At 53.0% G+C, this 20,361-nt stretch overlaps 1 protein-coding gene across 2 annotated transcripts in view; it reads right to left on the bottom strand.

The window, feature by feature from the left end:
* The window catches only part of GRHL1 (grainyhead like transcription factor 1), a 41,676-nt gene that overhangs the window by 11,308 nt on the left and 10,007 nt on the right, over positions 1-20,361 (bottom strand). For both annotated transcript variants that reach the window (XM_081156285.1, XM_081156284.1), the window contains exons 6-9: positions 18,942-19,098; positions 18,648-18,759; positions 17,408-17,502; positions 1,109-1,267 (exon numbers count right to left, since the gene is read on the bottom strand). In XM_081156285.1, the coding sequence (XP_081012411.1) occupies positions 1,109-1,267; positions 17,408-17,502; positions 18,648-18,759; positions 18,942-19,098 (523 nt within the window). The remainder of the gene's footprint in view (positions 1-1,108; positions 1,268-17,407; positions 17,503-18,647; positions 18,760-18,941; positions 19,099-20,361) is intronic.

The following is a 20,361-nucleotide window of genomic DNA, read 5'->3' as shown; positions in this document are numbered from 1 at the left end:
ACCGGCACATGGAATTCCGAGTCGTCCCAAACCCCTCTCAGTTTTGCAACCTTGAAGAAGAGGCACTTTGTTCACAAAACATCAGCACACGGCAGAGGGAACGAGGCTCTAAACCTGATACGACCACTGATGAGCGAAGTAACTGCACCATCCGCGAGCTGCCCTGTGTTCAGCTTCTAAGTCGGCTTCCAACACAGGAGCCTCCTTCAAGGAGTCTCGATGCTAAAGCCAGGTTTGTCTGGGAGCATGAACCTGTTCCTTCTCTTCGAAAGTGCCTGTACAGTCCTCACCACCTGACATGAAAACTTCAGTTCGTGCCAACTCATGCCGGCACCGCTAACAGTGTGATCGGGGCCAGCGTCAGTCCACAAACTGTACAGTCTGAGGAACAATACACCAGAAATTGGGAAAGCATCTGAGAAGCAAGTAGGAGAATTTTAGGTCTGATGAGTCAGTGATTAAAACTGGGGGCTTGTAGGTTGCACAACTTAGTTTCATGTTTCCAGCGCTTCATTTGAATTTTTATTGCATTTTTCATGGCAGATCAGAAATAAAAACGAGGTCCTTCCCCACAGGTAACCCAAGACACGGCTCCGAGAGCATCACCGTCTACAAAGCCGGCAGGCGGAGGGGCCACCAGGACGGCGCAGTCTGGAGTGCGCCCCATGTGTGCCACCCTGACTCTGTCAGACGTGCCCCCCAAAATGGCATTTTCCCACTAAGACGAGGTGTGTTCCTCCCTATATAATGTGTCTTTTTTAAAAAAAATCCTCACCTGAGGATATTTTTTCCGTTGCTTTCTAGAGAAAGTGGAAGGGGGGAGGGGAGAGGACCATCGATGTGAGAGAGACATCGGGCGGCTGCCCCCTGCACACAGCCGAGGGGGCGCCCGGGGCCGGTATCGAGCCCGGGCCCCTTCAGTCCACGGGCGGACGCTCTAACCACTGAGCAAACCAGCTAGGGCTACCTAATGTGTCCCCAAAACAGCAACTGCTGATGTGTAATCCCTATTTTACACTAACAGCGGTGCATTTACACTGCTCTCCTCCTGAGGAAGACCCTACCTCACACTCCGCTCCGAGCGCCCGCCCCGGCCCGACGGCCTCACCTTGTCGCAGAAGACTTTGATCTGGCAGTAGGCCCGGTGCACAGGCTTGTTGCTCCGGTTGTTGTAACTGTAGGTGTCGATCTGAATGTTGAGAGGCAGGCCCTTCACGCCCTTCTGGGAGGAGAAGTCTGTGCTCAGGCAGTTCACAGAGATGAAAACCTGCGAAGAGACGGCTCGTGAGCAACAGGCACCGACGGCCACCGCGGCCCAGCGTGAACAACACTAACGTCCTCGCAGTTACTCAAACTGTTCTAAATGAGCGCGCAGCTTCTCACGGAAAATAAATCTTAAACAATGAAGGGTTCATTTTAAAACCACTTTTGGTCACAGCAGCGGGAGACTCTAAAGGAAAGAGACAGGAGCTCTGAACTGCTGTGTCCTTCCGACGCTCATTTAACGTCACAGTGGACGAGCTTCTTTACTGGTGTCACTCTTGGATGTCACCAGCATGTAGGTTTTCTCTGCAGCTGTCCTATAGCTTAGCACAGGCCCCCTGGGAACCCGCCTGCGTGGACGTCTGTCCCGCTCAGGACAACCTGCAGCGCCCGATGTCCCAATATCCCGGGATTTACGAGGTCAGTGAGGGACATTAAGTGGCCGTGGGGGCCGTTACTCAGCGAGTCCCAGGGAAATCTTCGCACGGCGCAGGAGCGAGCTCCGTCTCCCTCCGTTCTCGTGGTTCTGGGTGCTAACCTCTCCGCGCAGGTGTTTTCCCAGCTCCCCTTCAAGGACGCGGGTTTAGAATTTATTTCTGCCGCGTGAGCACCGCACAGTGGATGCTCCGGGAATTGCAGTTTAAAAACCTGGTGGGCACATTTCACAGACGCGGGACCCTCGGCCGAGGCCTTCCTTGGGGCCCACAGCCAGAGCCGACCTGCCCAGCGCCGCCCCCCGGGGGCTGGAGGACGGGCGAGTGCAGGGAGGTCAGGAAGGGGGGAGCGGGGGCAGGGTGGGGAGGAAGAAAAACTGCAGCCGCAGAGCCTACGTGCTCCAGGGGGCTCGCGAGGCCTGGAAGCAGCTTCCATCCCTCCTCTGGCCCACACGCTGCTTCTGAGCAGGAAGAGCCACGGCACCTAAAGGACAGAGCTTGTCCAAACCCACAGATTTAAAGGGCGCCTCTCATCCGTCCCTCACGGGCTCTCCACTCACACCAGTGTCCCGCCGCTCGGCCTCTCTCTGCGCCGGGCCTCCCTCCTCCTGTCCCCTCGCCCCGTCCAGGCCACCCCACAGCTCTCCTCTGCCTCTCCACGTCCCTAAATCCCACCTAACAGAATGTCCCCGCTCACCCCAGACCCGAGTCACGGGCCACAGCGGTGACACCAGTCGCTCAGCAGCGATGCTTCAGGACCTGCGCTGGCAGGTCACACACACGGCCTCGTTCCACCACCACAACCCGGAGGGACAATCCTGTCCTCCTTGTTCACAAGGAAAGAGATTTTTAAATTGTCCCCAAGGTAGGGAGCGTGGGACAGGGACTCATAGCCAGGGCTTCCCCTCTCCACCCTGCTCCTCTCCTTCCCAAGCCAGCCTTCACCCCAGCCGCCTGGGATGGGCGCGCCTGTGCTTCCCGGCGGGACTGTAAATCTCAGCACTCGGGCCACACCCGGCACCGCGTGCCCTTCCCAATCCTGAGCACAGCGCCTGACCCAGGAGGGCCTGTCTCGTCCGCTGTGACTTTCTTTTTTTTTAAATATATCTTTATTGATTTCAGAGAGAGGAAAGGAGAGGGAGAGAGAGAGATAGAAACATCAATGATGAGAGTCATTGATCAAGCCTGCAACCCGGGCATGTGCCCTGACCGGGAATCGAACCCCGATCGCCTGGATCCTAGGTCGACGCTCAACTGCTGAGCCATGCCCGGCCGGGCTTTCCTTTCCATTTAACCCGTTTTTAGTAAACAAGCAAGCTGATTTAATTTTTAAATACCTAAATCTATATGTACAGGTAACAGCTGGTACACATGAATTTCAAATCCATTTCAGGAACTTAGTGCTTTACATAGTCATATGTTTTTGAAAAACACTTCACATACAATCCATAAATCCGAGTTAAGAAGAGTCTCTGAGTCTCTGGAACAGACGAAAGAAAAACAGGCAGACAAAGGCAGGCAGACACACAATAGTCTATGTAAACAACGGAGCACATAAGGTAACCAAACACTGTGTTTTTCTTCTTTCCACCCACGGCAAATCGAAGCTTCTCCCTGTCATTCCAGACCCCAGGGCTGAATTCCTAACGCAAAAGCAGCTGCCCGGGAGAGCTGTGCGTCACCCTCCGCGCACGCAGGGAGTGCTGGACCCAAGGCCCCCTTTCCAAGTGGACTTCCCGGCAACCCAGCCTAAAACCCAGCATCCCCTTGCTTCCCAGAGTCCAGTTTCTGTTCAGAGCAGAAGCGAGCAGGAGCCAAGTCCCAGGATCAGCATAACCCGGAGCCCTCAGGGCGGCACTGACCTCACCATTACTCACGGTTACTTTGGCTCCAAAACTCAAGAGATTATGAAAACGTGTCTCAATATATGGTTTCCTTTCTTTAAAGATTTCAGATAGTCTTACATGCATTTAGATGTATCCCATCAGATTTTATTTTATTTTATTGATTTTTTAGAGAGCAAGGGAGAGGTAGAGAGAGAAACATCGAAGGGCTGCCTCCTGCACGCCCCCTACTGGGGATCAAACCCGCAACCCGGGCATGTGCCTCACTGGGAATCAAACCCTGACCTCTTGGTTTCCTGGGTTGACGCTCAACCACTGAGCCACACTGGCCGGGCTCAGATTTTGTAATAAAATATTTTTACAGTTATATCTCTATCACATGAGAATATTTAATCAATGGAAAGCTATCTATTAAAGGAAATGCTCACCCTGTTGCTCAGCAAGGCCACACAAATCCTCAAGGATTCATAGTTCATAATACAGTGACCAGGGAAAAAACCTAATAAAGCCCACCAAGCTGTACTGACATTTATTGCTTGGGTGATGTTTGATGTTCGCAGGGGCTGACATTCGTGGATGGAGTGTGTTCGGGTGAGGGCTGAGGCGTCTCTGAACTACAGCGCAAGCCGGCTGGTGATGCCCCACTGGGCTGTGAGCTCCCGAGGGCAGAGACAGGGCGCCCAGCCCCGCGTGCTGGTACAGGGCACTGCGTGACTCAGATGCTTTCATTAACAGAAGGAAACTGCGGAGGGAGTAGTGAATAAATGTGGCCAAGAGGAAGCACAATATAGAAAAATAAAATAGCTTTCGTGTATTTATCTAAACCAGGAGTCGGCTACCTTTTTCTGTAAAAGGGCCCAGGAGTAAATATTCCAGCTTTTGTGGGCCACGTGCAACTACTCAACGCTGCAGCAATAGTGCAAAGGCAGCTACAGGCAGCAAGAGAACAAATGGGTGTTTCAATAAAACTTTATAAAACAGGCACCCGGCTGGCGGGCGAGAGCTGCGACTTGGCGACTCAGCGATCTCACCCATCCTCGAAGCTGCTCGGGCAGCAATCTATCTTTACGTCACAGTGTGGCAAACGGCAGGAAGTGTTATTTCCCTCTTAGTAATTCAGTGTGTCCACTTTCCACATGAGACTCCCTGCCGACCCGTCCCCCACGCACGGAGCCGCGCGCCTCCCGAGAGCGCCCACGCATGGAGGGGACAGCGGTCTCAGGCAGAAGCGTGGCATCCAGGAACCTTCCTGTAGGAAGGTGACAGTCCCTAAGCAGGAGCACGCAAACCAGACGAGAAGGCGCGCAGGGGACACAGGCGCCCACCTCCTGCGGGTCCTGGGCGCCGACAAGACGGGTGTGTCCTGTCCCTCGCGGCGTAAACGTGAGGATTGGTTCCACCTAATGGCTACCCCCCCCCCCAATGAGCAGGACAACAGGCCAAGTCACCCAAGTCTGGATAAAACAAATGTTCAGACCATTCTTACCGTGCAGAGAAATACCTTGTGTAATGTGGTTCCAGAAAAGCCCCAGCGTCTCCTGCAGAGGGTGGGGAAGAGGTAAAAATGACGGAGCCTGGCTGGTAGCTCAGCTGGTCAGAGCGTCGCCCCGATATACCAAGGTTTGGGGTTCAATCCCCGTCGGGGCACATGCAAGAATCCACCAAGGAGGCACAAGCCAGTGGAACAAACTGACGTCTCTCTCTCTTCCCCCTTCCTCTCTCTCTCTCTAAAAATAAATAAATAAAAATTTAAAAAGTCGGGCCGTTACATATTCAATGGTCTATAAAACGTGTCCCTACGCGCGCAGACAGTCTCAAAGCGCCCCGCTCTAAGTCCGAGGGTAGGAGCCGAGTGCGTCCAGTCCTCTCCTCTCCAGAGCGACGCAAAGGTCCCTGAGACCCCCAAGCCGACGGCCTTTCCTGTTTTCATCCCTTCTCGCCGCTGATTCTGAGGAGAAGTTTGATTTTATTCAAATAATTGTAACATAAACCTCAAAAGGTGAGTGAGTGATGCTCCCACCCCCGCTCACTAGGAGACAAGGCTCTGACCACACAGTGAACTGCTGGACCGGCCGAAGGCGCTCGGGGGGCCTCGTCAGGGCCCAGCCCATTTTTCTAGGACGGTTCCTCGCTCCGGACGGAGGATTCAGGCACTTACAACTCTTCCAAAGAACAAAAACAAAGATTTACATTATCCAAGGACTAAGCTGTGTAGGCTTTTCAGTCCTAACGCTCACGAGCTCAGAACCAAGAAGAACGAAGGCCTGGAACTAATTTATGATGATTTTCCCGGGAGGCACTACGTTGGCCACACAGTGCTGTCCACAGCCGGCTGCTCTCCACCTTCACTCAAGGGGAACAAAGCGGGGGCGAGAGACCGAAAAAGCTGTGTGTTCAAAACACGAGCTGCCGACACAGCGAAAGCAGCCAGGAGCCAATGTGGTCACCTCTCAGCGCCCCCACCTCTCAGGGCGCCCACCTCTCAGGGCGCCCACCTCTCAGCGCGCCCACCTCTCAGTGTCCACCTCTCAGCGCCCACCTCTCAGCGCCCACCTCTCAGCGCGCCCACTCACGCCCCGCGCGGCCCGGTAAACGCGCGTCTCGTTTAGAGTCAGATACGTGAGCTCAGCGAGTGAACCGCATTTGTGGGGAGAAGCCACAGAAGTATTTGTCACCCATCTAATCCCAGAAAGAAAGCATCGTGAAAGCGCGTGGAATTGGTCAGTCAAGTTACCAGAACCACAGGTAGTTGAGTCAGAAGCTAAATGATGAAACTGCCCAACCTAAGTACACGATACTAGGTTATTTTTCATGACCTAAAAGGCTGTTCCTTTTAAAACTTTCATTGCAACAGTAACAGCCGTTCTGTATTGTTATTCACGTACAAGAGAGGAACCCAGCATCCAAGTGATAGTCTCCTAGTTTCTTCCCCACTGTGAGACTCGGGTAGAATTTTGCATGTTTTCATAACATTGCTACTGTAACACTGAGAAGAATCTCCTTTGACTTTCATAATGTGGTTTCTCAATGAGCAGAACAAAATATTTCACAATGTGAACCTTTAGGTCCTCTAGGAACAATACGAACCACCCTCATGATAGTTGGGATAAAGTCTTCTTCTTAGTTGAATTTTTTTTAAGGGATAGAATTTTCTTTTTAAGGGATCTGTGTGTTTTTTAAATTATTTATTTGTAACCCTCACCCGAGGATATTTTTTCCATTGCTTTTCAGAGAGAGTGGAAGGGAGAGAGAGAGAAACATCGATGTGAGAGACACATCGATGGGTTGCCTCCCGCACGCGCCCCAACTGGGGCTGGGGATCGAGCCTGCAACCGAGGCACATGCCCTTGGCTGGAATCGAACCCGGGACCCTTCGGTTCATGGGCCGACGCTCTAACCGCTGAGCTGAGCCGGCCGGGGCAGGGATCTGGTTTTTAACCTAAAACAGAGTAGCAACACGTTCTGCTCACAGGATGGACCGACTGAGCTGCTACGTCAGGCGGTTCTTACCACACTTCAGGGCTCACTCGTCACCTCGAGAACCTTCTCTGGTCCTTTTGCTCCCTCGTGTCTACGTCTCCGCTGTGCTCACTGCAGCGGCCATACCCCCACTGAACTCTGAGGTTCCTGAGGACCTGGCCACGGCTCACTCGCCGCCGCCTTCCCAGAGCACCCGGCAGTGCCCGCCGACACGAAATACACGGTCACTGCAGGAAGGGCCCAAATTCCTACCCCGCGAGGAAGACTACACGGTGCTGCGATATTTAAGCCCCGTTACTGCATTCTTACAATGTTCCTGACTCTCAAAACGACCTATGAAACTGGTACTATTCTGACCCCATTTCACAGATGAGGAAACCAAGGCTTCAAGGTCAGGTCACCTAGGTCACCCTGGTAGAACCAGAACGCCACGCAGCTTTTTACACACACTGGACATTAAATAAATGTGTTGAATGAGTAATTAAATTGACTATATCCACTCCCTCAATTAATTTGGAAAAGACTGTGGTGCTTAGAGGCCCAGTGAGATACGCAGAGGGAGATACAAGGCAAGGTCCACGGCAGAGCTAAATCCACATGAGCTACGATGTGACTTCCTATCGCGTCTGTTCCCCTTTTATGCTTTAAAACGTTACCTACAGCGAGCGTCTTTCCACGACAGAAACCGCAGGCGCCTAACAGTCTCGTCTGTATTAACTACGTTACCCCTTCAGTTGTAGGGCCCTGTCCTGTCCCAGTGTCCACAACTCAGATTCCAGGGAGGCCTAAGGCTAGTCCCAACGGCGCTGAGGCCTCAGCAGGTCAGCGCTCTGCAGGCCAAGCTGCTCCAGCGGCCGCTTGTCCACTTAAATTCACAGCAACTGCTCCGTGGAGGAAACAGAAGGAAGAGGAAGGAGGTCGGCTCCGCGGCTGGCGGGTCGTCACGGTGCCGAAAGGCTGGGGCTTGATCCCTGCCGCCTGCCGGGGCAAGTGCAGGAGGCAATCCCCCGACGTGCTCCCTCGAGAAACAGATGTTCTCTCCCCTCCCCTCTCTAAAGTCAAGACGCACACCCTCCAGTGAGGGTTAAAAAAGGTCCAAACGGGCTTCGCGAAAATACTCTGCAGGTCCAATTTAAAGAATCCTTCACAGCCTTCCCCCACCCGGAACCGAGCGCGCGTCCCCTCGACGCCTGAAGGGCGCCTGAACCTCGCCACGACCTGCACCCTCGCCGAGTCATCGCTGCTCAGGGCAGGTTTACGTTCGAGTCGTGTTTTTAACTCTCTCAGTTCTTTCGAGAAGTTCAGTGAATACTCTGCTGAACAAACACAGTTAAGAAAGTCAACTGCTCGCCCTGGCCGGTGGCTCAGTGGTTAGAGCGCCGGCCCACGGACTGAAGGGTCCCGGGGTGGATCCCAGCCAAGGGCTCGCACCTCGCTGCAGGCTCGGCCCCAGTGGGGGTGTGCAGGAGGCAACCAACCTCGGTGTCTCCGGGTCTCCCTCCCTCCCTCTCTGAAAAGCAAAGGAAAAAATATCCTCAGGTGAAGATTAAAACAAAAAAGAAAGAAAAGAAAAGTCAACCGCTTGCAACGTGACCTCTTAAGCCAGTTCTTCCACATAGTTGCAAGAGATTAATCACCTTGCACAGAACTGCCTATAGGAATGCCAGAAATGAGTTAAACTGATCAATAACAGTAAAATCTCCAAGGGGGAACGGCGCTTTGCTCTTGCAAATTGGATTACAGGCAGCACACGGCGCGGGGAGCCGCCTGCCAGGCCCGCCGGCCTCTCATGTGGCGGGAGGTGGCCAGGACGAGGTTCAAGTCCGAGTGAGTCCCAACAGCCTGCTGAGTGCAGGCGAGAGAAGAGCAAAGGTCTGTTGGGGGAAAGGGAAGCCGGTTGACTCGGCGATGGAGATGCTCGGCGGGGGGGTGGGGGTGGCAAGTGAAAACGTTTTACATTCCAGATGCACTCAGTGTCCTCGCCGTGGGCCCAGGACATTCCCCTCGAACATGAGCACCGTGGGCTCCGCAGTCTGGCTGCTCGAGACCCTCTGATGCGAGAGAGCTGGTGTCCAGCCGAGGCTCAGGCTCTGGACACAGTGAGACACAGGAGACAGGCGACAAAGCCAGAGCCAGGCGCGCGTCTCTGTTCCAACGCCACGCTCTGGGCACCACACCGCCAGGAAGCCCAAAGGCCGAAGGCACACCTCACGGACAAACTGTTCAGAGGACAGGAGGAAGGGACTCCCCCAAAATGGCCGAGCAGAGGGTGTTTCTGACCCCGAGGCGTGAAATGAAAGGTCCCCGTATTTCAGACCAAGCAGGGAGTGGGTATCAAGCTCCCCTCTGACTTCCCCTAAGTCACAGGGTTTAGCGGGTGACGAGACCCCGGCAGTAGGGCAGACACCTCGAATACGGTCCCCGCCGCCTCTGGGAATCCCCATCATTTTAACCCAATTAGTATTAACTTCAACCTGGTGAAATACAGATATAATATCTGTAATTTCATTCCTACGATGTGAGTGATCTACCACACTGAAAGCACAAACCCTAGGACAAATTTTAACTAACTCTCTTCAGTACTCGTCAAAAAGGACTCTGAACACGTCCACGCAGCTCTTCTTAGTGGGAAACCTGACGAATGAAAAGCGTGAGGTCGCTAACGCAGCTTATTCTCCCCCCAAATCCAACACCGCCAGTTACAGAGAACAAAATCGCCGTTTCCCAGCGTGTTCCTATGTCAGCTGAGGCCAACGGAGTGGGAGACAGTTTAAACGGAGAACTCACGATCCAGCCTCAGCTGAGGTCTAACGGGACAGGAACACTCACCAAGCAGTTCACAGCAGACACGTAACCCCAATCAGCTTCCCTCCCCCCTCCGGCCAAAATATACCCCTGGTTGTGAAGCCTGGCAGTTGCCCTACTTACGCCACAGGCCAGGCCTAATTCATAATTAACCCAAGGAGGTGCCAAGACCGAGTCGGAAACTCAGGAGGATCCAGTTTCACACTAATTCATGGGACAATCCTGGGAGATCACATTTCCCGCTGCTCAGCTGATGGGAGCTTATTACACCCCCCCCCAACGGTATCAGCACAGACTGAGAGCCTTCCAACCTGCACCTAGTACTTGTGCTGTTTCTCAGACCATCAAAGGGCCGACCCGCAAGAGGAAAGATAAAGAACCGGAGGGCTGGGGAGGGAGGAGAGGATTCGGGAGGAGCAAAGCACCGACTTGAAATCTTCTCACGTTGCCGAGGGGCGTTTCCCTGGAGAGGAGACAGGGACCGAGTCATGGAGTCCTCGCCCTCACTGTTGCCACAGGGCCGCCTTCCCACGCCGCCCACACCCCGGCTTGGTTTCTGCAGATCTCGGAGCCAGGGAAGAAGTCACGGAGGGAAGGGGCGGGGAGAGAGAGGCGGACAGACGCTGCCTGGCTGATTCCCCAGGCCCCGCAGGCCGCCTTCCCTGTCACGTCAGAGAAGCAGGGCCTGGTGAACTTGAGGACACTTGGCAGACGCGGCGATCTGGCACCTGTTGTCCCAAATAAGCAGAATGTTTGCTCTGAAATACGCAGAACTGGATGCAGGTGCGACACAGGCAAACACAGACCACATTCCAGCATCTCCAGTCCAGAGCTGGACAGGCAAGCATGTGGGTCACACGGGGAGACCGGGCAGGCGAGCCGGCTGCCGATCAAAACGTCTCGTTAAGATGTGTTCCACTTTAAAAAAGGCTGAAGGGAAAAAAATCCCTAAATGACTAATTAACGTAGAGAGTTCACTTGTATTTCTACTAACGGATTGGGAGCCCTGCGTGAAGATGTGCCAAAGAGAAGAAACCTGAACTTCAAGGCCCCGTATTGCCTCGCAGTCTCTCTTCCAGGTAAATTCATTTACTACCGAACACGTCAGGTCGGTCAAACCCTGTGATTTAGCTCACAGGTAGCAAAACTGGCTGAAACGACAGATTTATTTTTTTCCAGGAAGGGCGACGAAGGAGGGTTACAGCGACGAGCCGTCCGAGGACAGCCTTCTACAGAGGAGCTCATTGTTCCTCAGCAGTGGCCGGGTGGGGGAGGCAGAAAAATCGGGCCAAAAAAAAAATTAAAAAAATAAAAGCGAATTCGAGTGACAGCACAAATCGTGGCCACGCAGCCGAGGTGCCTCAAACCCGTCTCGCAAGCTGCAGGTTTCACTGGGAGCCAGCTTTCTTCCGCTGCCAAGTGTCTCCCCGTCCAACCAACAGCAGCCCGCCCTTGGCCCTCACCCCAGGCGTGCCCGCGGCAAAGGCGAGCTATTGTTACCTGCGGAGCCCGAGGCTCCCCGCCTCGGTGCATTTATTTCACATCTGGACGGCCCCCCTGCTTGGACACCGAGTACACCCTCTGCGAAAGGCTTCAAGGCCAAAGTCTGAGAAGCCTCGCTGGAGAAAGGAAGACGTTTCAAGGTCGAACCTCTCTCACGATCAGACCCTGAGCAAACCTTCCAATAGCCAAGTATTTATTTCGTATCAGCTAATTCAAGGCCTTCTCCGCAGATTTCCACTCAAGGAAGTTGTCTTCCCATTTCCAATACTGATCGAACCTATTCCTATAAGGAAATACGACTATTGTTCTGGCACCAACACTTTTTCATTTTTTACTTTGATAAATTCGTCTTTTCAAACTGCACAAAAGGAACCCCCGGAGTGGAATGACTGTCATTTCAGAAGCCTCCGGGCCACCCCGGGTTTCCCTCGGGGTCTAAGGACAGAACCCGGATAATCCAGCTCGCGGAGTTGGCTCTGCGCCTGCCCAGGCCTGAGAGAGGCCTCCTTTCCTTTGTTTTAAAGGTGACAGTGCTCCCTGACTTCCTCCAGGCAGGGAGCAGACTCGTCTGTTTTAAATCTCCTGCCTACGATCCACTTATAATTGCGAGTAAGGTATCTGACTCACCCTCCTCCCCTCCCTCCCATCCCCACTGGAAACTTCAGGCCGTGAAACAGACCAAACCTGTCCCTGCTTAACGCAACCAAACAGGGCAACACCTCGTTTCCAGGGCGCACCTGACTGATGCCTCACTAGAATGGCATCCCCATGAACGCAGGCAACATGCTTGGCCCAAGCAAATTAAAACGTACTCTCCCAGTGAACCCCAGATACTGCGCTTACACAAGAAACAAACAGTCGCTACACCCGTAAGCCTGCGGCCCACGAGCACACGCAGGTGTCTCAAGTTCGAGTTACCCAAAGGGCCGCGCCCGACACAGGGAAGGCTGCCAGCCTCGACCATCCCTCAGCAGGGCCCGGGGCTCTCCCTGCGCCAGGGGACGTGGGGACGACGGCAGCTCCGCTCCCCCGACCCAGGCCCCTCTGGCCCTTCGGTCCACGTGAGCCGCTGCCCGACACACGAGACACTGGGCCCAGGACGCTCCTGCAGAAGGCCCCGGAGCTGGTTCCTCCTGGCGCTGATACAGCAGAACTTAAAGTAGAAGCACAAAGTGCTCTCGCTGACGGGTTTCCCCCTGGGGAGCTGGGCGCTCTGTTTTTGTCCCATCCCTGGCTGCCCCTTTCCCTTCTCCACAGGCCGAACGTCACACTGACAGCAGAAACTAAGAGAACCACAAAGACACGTAAGGAGGGTTGAAACTGGCTCCGTCACCCCCCGAGAGGAGATCACGCCACCAAGAGAGAGATGCAGTCCATCTGTCTGCAACCACGCCGGGCGCCATCGGAAACGGAGGGCGTCCCCCCGGAGGGCTGGTGCCGACAGAAAAAGCAACCGGCTTCCACGGCCCCGCAGGAGCAACGCACACCCGCGGGCTCTTCAGCCGCAGAGGCACAGCACAGAAAACCCCATGAGACCCACGTCCAGCTCCTCGGGCGGGCTCCCTCCCGCGGGAGCTGGGTGCCGGGCTCACCCGGGCAGGCTTGGTGCCGATCCGATCCCACGGGAGTTCTCTGCTGTTGACGTTTAGAAAGGAAACGAGTGAGTGTTGGCTGCAGCACAGTCCACGGTCCAGCGGAGGGACTCAGAAGGCTCTGCTGGAAAAAGCATGTTAGGTACTTTACTCCCGGGTTCATTACATCTTTAAAGGGTCTGCTTAATCCTCACGGAGGTCCCAGCGGCGCGTGCAGCAGATCCTGTGCTTTGCTTGGAACTGTAGCTGGTTCCCTGTCTGCCACTCAGTCCGGCGACCTGTCGTCAAGAATGTCCCTAGACCACCGACAGGCATCCTTTCCTACCAGCTCCCTCCCACTGGGCTGCCCAATTTTCACTTGAGTCCCATGCAGCTGTTTTTTGGTTTACAACTGCCCTCCTCTGTAGCTGCAGGGCACTCACCCAACAATCGAGAAGCTACTTTCTGGTTCGGGAGCGCTCGCGCCTACGGGGATTCACTGGCGGCTCCGCCACGCTGCTCGTTAGTAAGAAGCCTCACGCCTTAAACGTGCTCCTGTCAAGGACACTTCCTGTCCATTTCGGGGTCGGACTCTCACCTCCTCACGGCCTCATTTCTGCAACCAAGCAGCACACACGCTCCCACCTGGAGAACCGAGTGCCTCTTATGGGTGCTGAGCAGGGGGCACCGCCTTCTAAGTGTAGACACAGGGAAGGTCCCTTACCAGGGTGCCCGGCACAGAACAGGCATTCAGAGAAGTCAATTCTTTCGGTCACTGCTCTTTCCGCTATTTATTTCAGATCTTGAGGCTTTGAGAGGCCCTTATTGCACATCACTAGGCAAATCTCAACGCTGCTGTAAACTCTAAATTGAAATCCCAGGATGTGCAGCCTGGCCCGAGTCACTCACCTGGCTTTGGAACTACCAAAATGAGAACGGGTCATCCCCATGCACAAACCATTTGTGTCTCCACAGCTCCTCTGTAAGGCGGTAGATGGACACACTCTTCCTTAGAGATCAGGATGTTGCATTTAGGCTGTTCAACCCACAACACACCCGAACACAGCACTGGTGTCTCAGCCTGGACCCACCACGGTGCCCGGGACAGCGCAAGGACTCAGGCGTTTGCTGGATACAGCTGTGAATCCCTGCGCGTGGGGCAGGTGCACACTGGCTCTGGGGAGATCTCTGCTGGAGTCCCGGTGGATGCTTGTCTTCCCCCCACCCTCCTTCACACACCCCCTTTCCTACTCCTCTCTTCCCAAAGTGACTCGTGCCCTCCTCTTACACACTCTGAATGTCAGCACCAGGGACCGACCACCTTCTGATGTTCCAAAGGTGGCTGCTGCTTCCTGCCAGAATCGCCTTAAGCCAGCCGCAGATCTCAGCTGTGCACGTCAGGAGGGGCGAGGTCTGATTAAGTTATTTCACAATGAAATGTGAACATCTGATGCACTTTAACTCGTCCAGAGACTTCTGGCTGTTTAAAAGATGCCTGACTACCCAAACAAATATAACTTTGTGCGGAGTGCAGAAAAATGAACGAAACAGGTCTACGCAGTGGAGAGATTAATGCTGCCTGGGGGACTGCTTCTAAAATATGTCTGCTTGGCCGGCCGGGCGTGGCTCAGCGGCTGAGCATCGGCCTGGGATCCAGGAGATCGCGGTTCGATTCCTGGTCAGGGCACATGCCCGGGTCTTGGGTTCTATCCCCAGCAGGGGGTGTGCAGGGGGCAGCCCATCAATGACTCTCATTGATGTTTCTCTCCCTCTCCCTTCCTCTCTATGAAATCAATAAAAATATATTTTAAAAATATACTTTTCTGCTTCTCTAAGCAACATCCTTCTCTACCATCACTTCGAAAACTAATGATTTTCACAAGTTCCATTCCTTCTTCACGTTTCCGTGGTGACAGCGGGTGGGATGCTGCTGATGAACGTGTACAGGAACAGTGTGAGTCCAGCCCTGACAGCGTTTCCCCCCAAACTGGAACAGAAGCCAAGGGTTCAAGGCTCAACCTAACGTGTCCTCAAAGTACAGTCCCCTCCAGAGTGAGCAGAAGTGGCAGGGAGGGCGGGTTCAGATGTCACCATGGGGCCAGGATCCTGCTTTTACTCATCCTGGCCTGGCCATAAGGGTGAGTTAACTTTTTTGAAAAAAGTGGGGGGGGGGAGCGAGGGAACGCCACGTATCTCCAACAAACTGTCATGTTCATGGGGGAGAAAGGCCTGGAGACAAGAACCGACAGATGCATCTAAATTAGAGCAAGAAAGTGGAGACTCGGAAAATGAAGCAGAAAAAACAACCTACACGGGATTCTGCTCCTACGTGTGCTCACTCCGGCTGCCCTAAGGCAGCAATTACTTTAAGGGTAAAAGCAGAAAACACCCACTTGGCCAGGGAGAGCAAAAGAGCAGATTAATTCCAACACACACTTGCAACTGCTGCCTGACACCAGCTTCAAAAGGCAGAGGCCTCATTAAGAGACGGCACAGCCCCTCCAGCAGCAGGAAAACACTTAAAATCAAGTCGGTGCTGGGGGCCTGGACGGGAAACGGAGCCGAGTTCACCTACATCAGTTCACCGTGTTGTTACAGCTACTTAGGACACGCCTCTGACATCGCTCTTCGGTAAAAACGTGCTGAAGGCCTTCTAAATAAAGCCAGCCGTGGTCCCCACCCGTCATCCGGCTTTCATTCCTCCCACCCGAGTGACACATAGAACAAACAGAGCACCCTGCCCATGTGCCAGCCTTCCTGCCAACATCTCCATGCACCCCGACAAGTGTTTATTAGCCCTGACAACACCCCAACAAAGAAGAGAGCCGGCCACCAGAGCCTCGTCATTTCCCCGGCAGGTAAAGGGGAGAAAACTAAGCTGGTGAACTCGAGGACGAACTCAAGGTCACGAATACGGCGGAAAAGTGACCTCGGGGCTCACACGTCCTCACTCAGCCCCTCCACAATTTCTCAGTGGCCCCTAATGGCCATATTTGTCTAGTTCTCTGTAAGAACAGAAGTACCTGGAGGGCACAGGGCCAACTCCTTTTAAAGGCTGTTAGTAGCCAGCACACAGAGTCCTATTATGATATTTAATTTCAAAATTACTGCAACAACAATTACATAAAATGAAAAGTTCGCTTTTCCGCCTAGCAGCTCCTCTGCAGTGAACTCACTGTTTACTCAAGCACCACACTCTGGACTGAGCAGCCCAAGGACATGTGCCCGGGACCACGGTGGTCGCAGGAAACCCTTCACGCAGCCACAGTAGCCGACGCCTCTTTCCAGACTGGCCGACCCCGGTCTCCACATCCCACAGGCTTGAAGACACACTCCTGCCTTCACCACGACGGCCACAATAAGAAAGGAAGGCGGTTATAATAAAACTCAACATGGTTCTCCAGAACCCAGTCTCACGATTTTTTAACAGCAATCCTAGGCGGTGAGAAATAAAATTCGGCGATAGTTTAGCATCTAACACAGTGTATTTAATGAAAAGACATAAATACCAGAACTCCAATCATTTAGTGAAGAGAGAAATTCCACTAAAAGGGAAAGGCAGAAATGACCCAAAAATGTGCTTAATTTTTCTCAATAGGTACTAAAAATGCCAATTATCCAAATGGCCACCTGCGCGGGAGGCAATTCTTCACCCGTGAAAGCCTGAGGTGGAAGAACCTTTGATGAGCTGTCCTTAGGTGACAGCGTGAAACAGACCTCAGCTACCCACACTGTCCTTTAGGGCCTTTCTGAGGACGCTCCAGCCGCCTCTGACATTGTCCCAATAATCCCCACACCATGCCCGGAGGAGGGAGGGGACAGGATCAAGTCCACTTTGCAAATGAGGAACCAGAGGCAGTGGCCAGGGAGTCAAGGCCACACAGTGAGCGGCGGGCACTCACCCCACTCCCGGCCCCGCTCTGATGGCTTGAGTTCCACACGTCCCGTGTTAAAGTGTGTTGACAAAAACTGTCTTTTTTCGGGGAAGAGAGGGTAGAAAGGGGAGAAGGACAGTTTCACAACATCTGGGGAGAAGCGGTACTTTCAGAAAACGTGAAATAGTGAAAAGAGAGAAAGTGGAAAAGTCAGCTGGAGCAGCTCCTAGGGAGAGCGCACAGGCTGACGGGGTTTCTTCCCCCAGGTATTGCCCATTCTCAGGCTCCTCCTGACTCACGGCTCTAAGCTCCTCTGGCCGAGCTTACCCCCCCTTTCCTTAGCAAAGAGGTGAAGACGGGGGGCCCCGCCCGGGCAGCCCCGCTGGCTGGAGCACTGTCCCGATGCGCCGGGGCGGGGGGTTCAATCTTTGGTCAGGATACAGGAGTCAACCAATGAATGAAATGCATCAATAAGGGGAACAACAAATTGATACTTTCTCTCTCTCTAAAAAACCAATAAATAAAAATTTTTAAAAAAGGAAAACATGTAGCACTGTAAAAAACATCAGTTGTCAAATCATGAAGCTCTCAAGGCGAGGGCAACACAGGAGCCCCCGGAATTCGTGACCTACCTTTGCTTCATCGTTAATGTCCCACGTGAAAGAAATGGCATTATAAGCAATCTCCTCAATGTTGCTGATGGTATTGAAGCTCTCTTTATAGTCGGCTACGAGCGAGAAAAAGAAAAGGAATTTGTGAGTCTCACTCCACCGTGAGATGACGGCAGTTCATAGTAAGAGTCTGTTTTTCACACGATCACCTCTGGTTAACTTAACATTCTGTTGGCCTGAAGTTTTAAAAGTGAAGAAAAGGACTTTTCTAATATAGGCAAGCTTAGATATATTTAACTTTATCTCATGACGTCAAAATTAGGACATTCAGGTCTAAAAATGTTCAAGTAATTGTCCCAAGGTCAGAAAACTAGTCCAGAGAACCAAGACTAGAACCCGATTCTTTTAATTCTTCTGAAAAGAGAACATGATGAACATTGTAAGAGGCAAAGGAAAGGAGCAGCACTAAGGTTAAGAGCCATCTTATGATACAGACAAGAGTTTTACACGAAAATTGTATACACGGCAAGAATAGAGGTTTTCCGCCTGGCCGGTGTGGCTCAGTGGTTGAGCACCATCCTGTGCACCAGGAGGTCGCCCGTCTGATTCCGTCCAGGCACAGGCCAGGGTTTCGGGCTCAATCCCCAGCAGGGGGTGTGGGGGAGGCAGCCGATCAATGTTGATGTTTCTTTCTCATTGATGTTTCTCTCTCTCTAAAATAAAAATTTTATTTTTAAAATGGGGTTTTCATAAGTGACTTCACTATGAATTTACGTGGATCCGCTGCTCTGTCTGGTGACGACTCTCTGGGTCCGTTTCCCGACAGGAGAGCCTCGTGTGCAGCGCAGCAGGCAGGGAGGCGGCCTGCAGGTAAGTGGGCATCAGCAGTGTTTTCCTTCACTTGGTGCCTGGCCGTTCCCTTCTACCTTACTATCACCTCCAGCTCATCAGAATCTCGGACAGACAGTACCCTTCAAAGATTCTGCAGGCCAGGACGTGGACACCCTTGTGAGGGGTGGCGCTGCAGCTGCCGGCCGGGTGTCATGCGGGAAGCCACTGGCAGGGGCATGTGTCCTTGTGAAGGAAGTAACGTGAAGAGCACTGATTCCAGGAGGCCAGGGACAGTGTTTGGAACAGGCCAGTGGCTGGCAAAAAAATTCAAATGCTTTCGGCAGGAAGCTGGTCGCTGCCAAAAATAATTGGATTTAGAAGACTGGATGCCTGTGCCTCTGGGAATAACAGCAGCTCTGGAGCTACGTACCTATGTCAATGCACCTTTGTTTGGCCGTGTGCTGCCGGGAGTGCCAGTACTTCCAGTGCCGTAACTGGTCCTCCCTGCTTTTGTCTTCAGCAAACACCACCATGATCACACTCTACGAGAGAGAAGTCATTACAACGTGAGGGCAACGCAGGGTGAGTATCTTTGGGGAAATGGATCCAGTGCCGGGTTTTACAGGGAAGGCTTAAAACTGCACTTCAGCTCATCTAGATCCGCGGCAGGCCTGGGACCACCGAGCTCTGACGGCTCCCGAGAGCAGCACCCAGGCAGGCTCACCCGCACTTTGCTGATGGGGTGGTGGATCCCCTCGTTGCTGCTCACTTCCTTGAGGGTCACAGGGTAGAACTGGCCTTTGTTCAGGTAGGTCATGGTGCCATCTCCCGGCTTCTGCCGCAGCGACTTGGAGGCCTCTAGCGTGTACTCGAAGTTGTTCCTGGGGGCAAACAAGTCACAGCGCTCGAGTCCACCCCCCGACGCTTCCCGCGCACTTTAGCTCAGCCTCCAAGAGCTTCAGTGTGAGAACAGCAGGCTACAGGAAACGTCCGACTGACCCTGTCCTATTACACACAGCATCTGCTTTCCCATGATAAACGTGACCCAAGCAGCACAGAAGCTCTCAGATTTCACACGTGGGGCCACAAAGTGCCCGCCAGAGATTCCGTGGAGTAACGCTGACTATGAGAAGGTGGGCGGCTGAGGTTGGTAAAGATGCTACTCAGCGGGAGGACTTGGGAGGGAGTCTCAAGACACGCTGCCCATCTGGTATCTGCCCAGCAAGGGTTGCCAACAGGTGGCCGGCAGGCCTCCGATTAAATCAGATTTGGTCTGCACAGCACTTTTTGGTTGTTTCTGCTTGTAATTTAACTGTCTTTAGACAGGCACACAATCCTCTACATTTGCTATTACCTGAGAGTGCCATCCGTATAGCCCCCTGAAGTTGCTTCATCACCTGCCTGGGCCAGGGGTTGGTGAATAACACCTATCTTTATAAATAAATCTACTTTTGTAAATAAAATGTAAAATGTGCTGGAATACAGCCACGCCTTGTTTCCGCGTCATCTGCGGCCGACTTTGTGCTACAGCAGCAGAGCCCGTTCACTGCAGAGGCTGCCGGGCCCACGAAGCCCAAAACGCTCACCACCTGACCCTCCAGAGAGAGTGGCCAACCCCTGGCCTAGACCCTAAAGGCATCTCAGTCTCTGACTCCTGCACCCCGAGGCGCGTCTTTAAGGGAAGTCTCCATTCCCATAAAATCCTAGACTTCTGAATAAAACGTTTCTTTACTTCAAAATATACACACACAAAAAAATACATAAAACAAGACTATAAAATGAAATCTTAAACTCTTTCTGAAAAATCTGAAGGTGTTTTTATATATGTTCATAATTAACCTGGAAAACACGCATATTCCGAGAGTGAGACACCGTCTTGTGAGGTTTAAAAGAAGAGGTTATCTGGTCAGAAAAAAAGTTGACTTCATTTATTTTATAATTAGCGAGGCTAATTAAAAAAAAATAGAAGCCTTTATCCACCTGATGTTACTCCCGTTTCTCACGGAATGATGCACTTTAGAAATGGACTTTTGGGACCTCAGGGCTCTAACCTGCCGCCCTCCTCTCCTCCCTCGGGTCCCGCTCTGCCACCATCACATAAAGAAGCCAAAGGACAGAAGAAGCACCAACACCGAGGGTTGAGG

Source organism: Miniopterus schreibersii (assembly GCF_964146895.1).
Source record: "Miniopterus schreibersii genome assembly, chromosome: 13".
In the NCBI taxonomy this organism is placed as follows: domain Eukaryota; kingdom Metazoa; phylum Chordata; class Mammalia; order Chiroptera; family Miniopteridae; genus Miniopterus; species Miniopterus schreibersii.
This window is presented reverse-complemented; position numbering and strand designations above follow the sequence as displayed.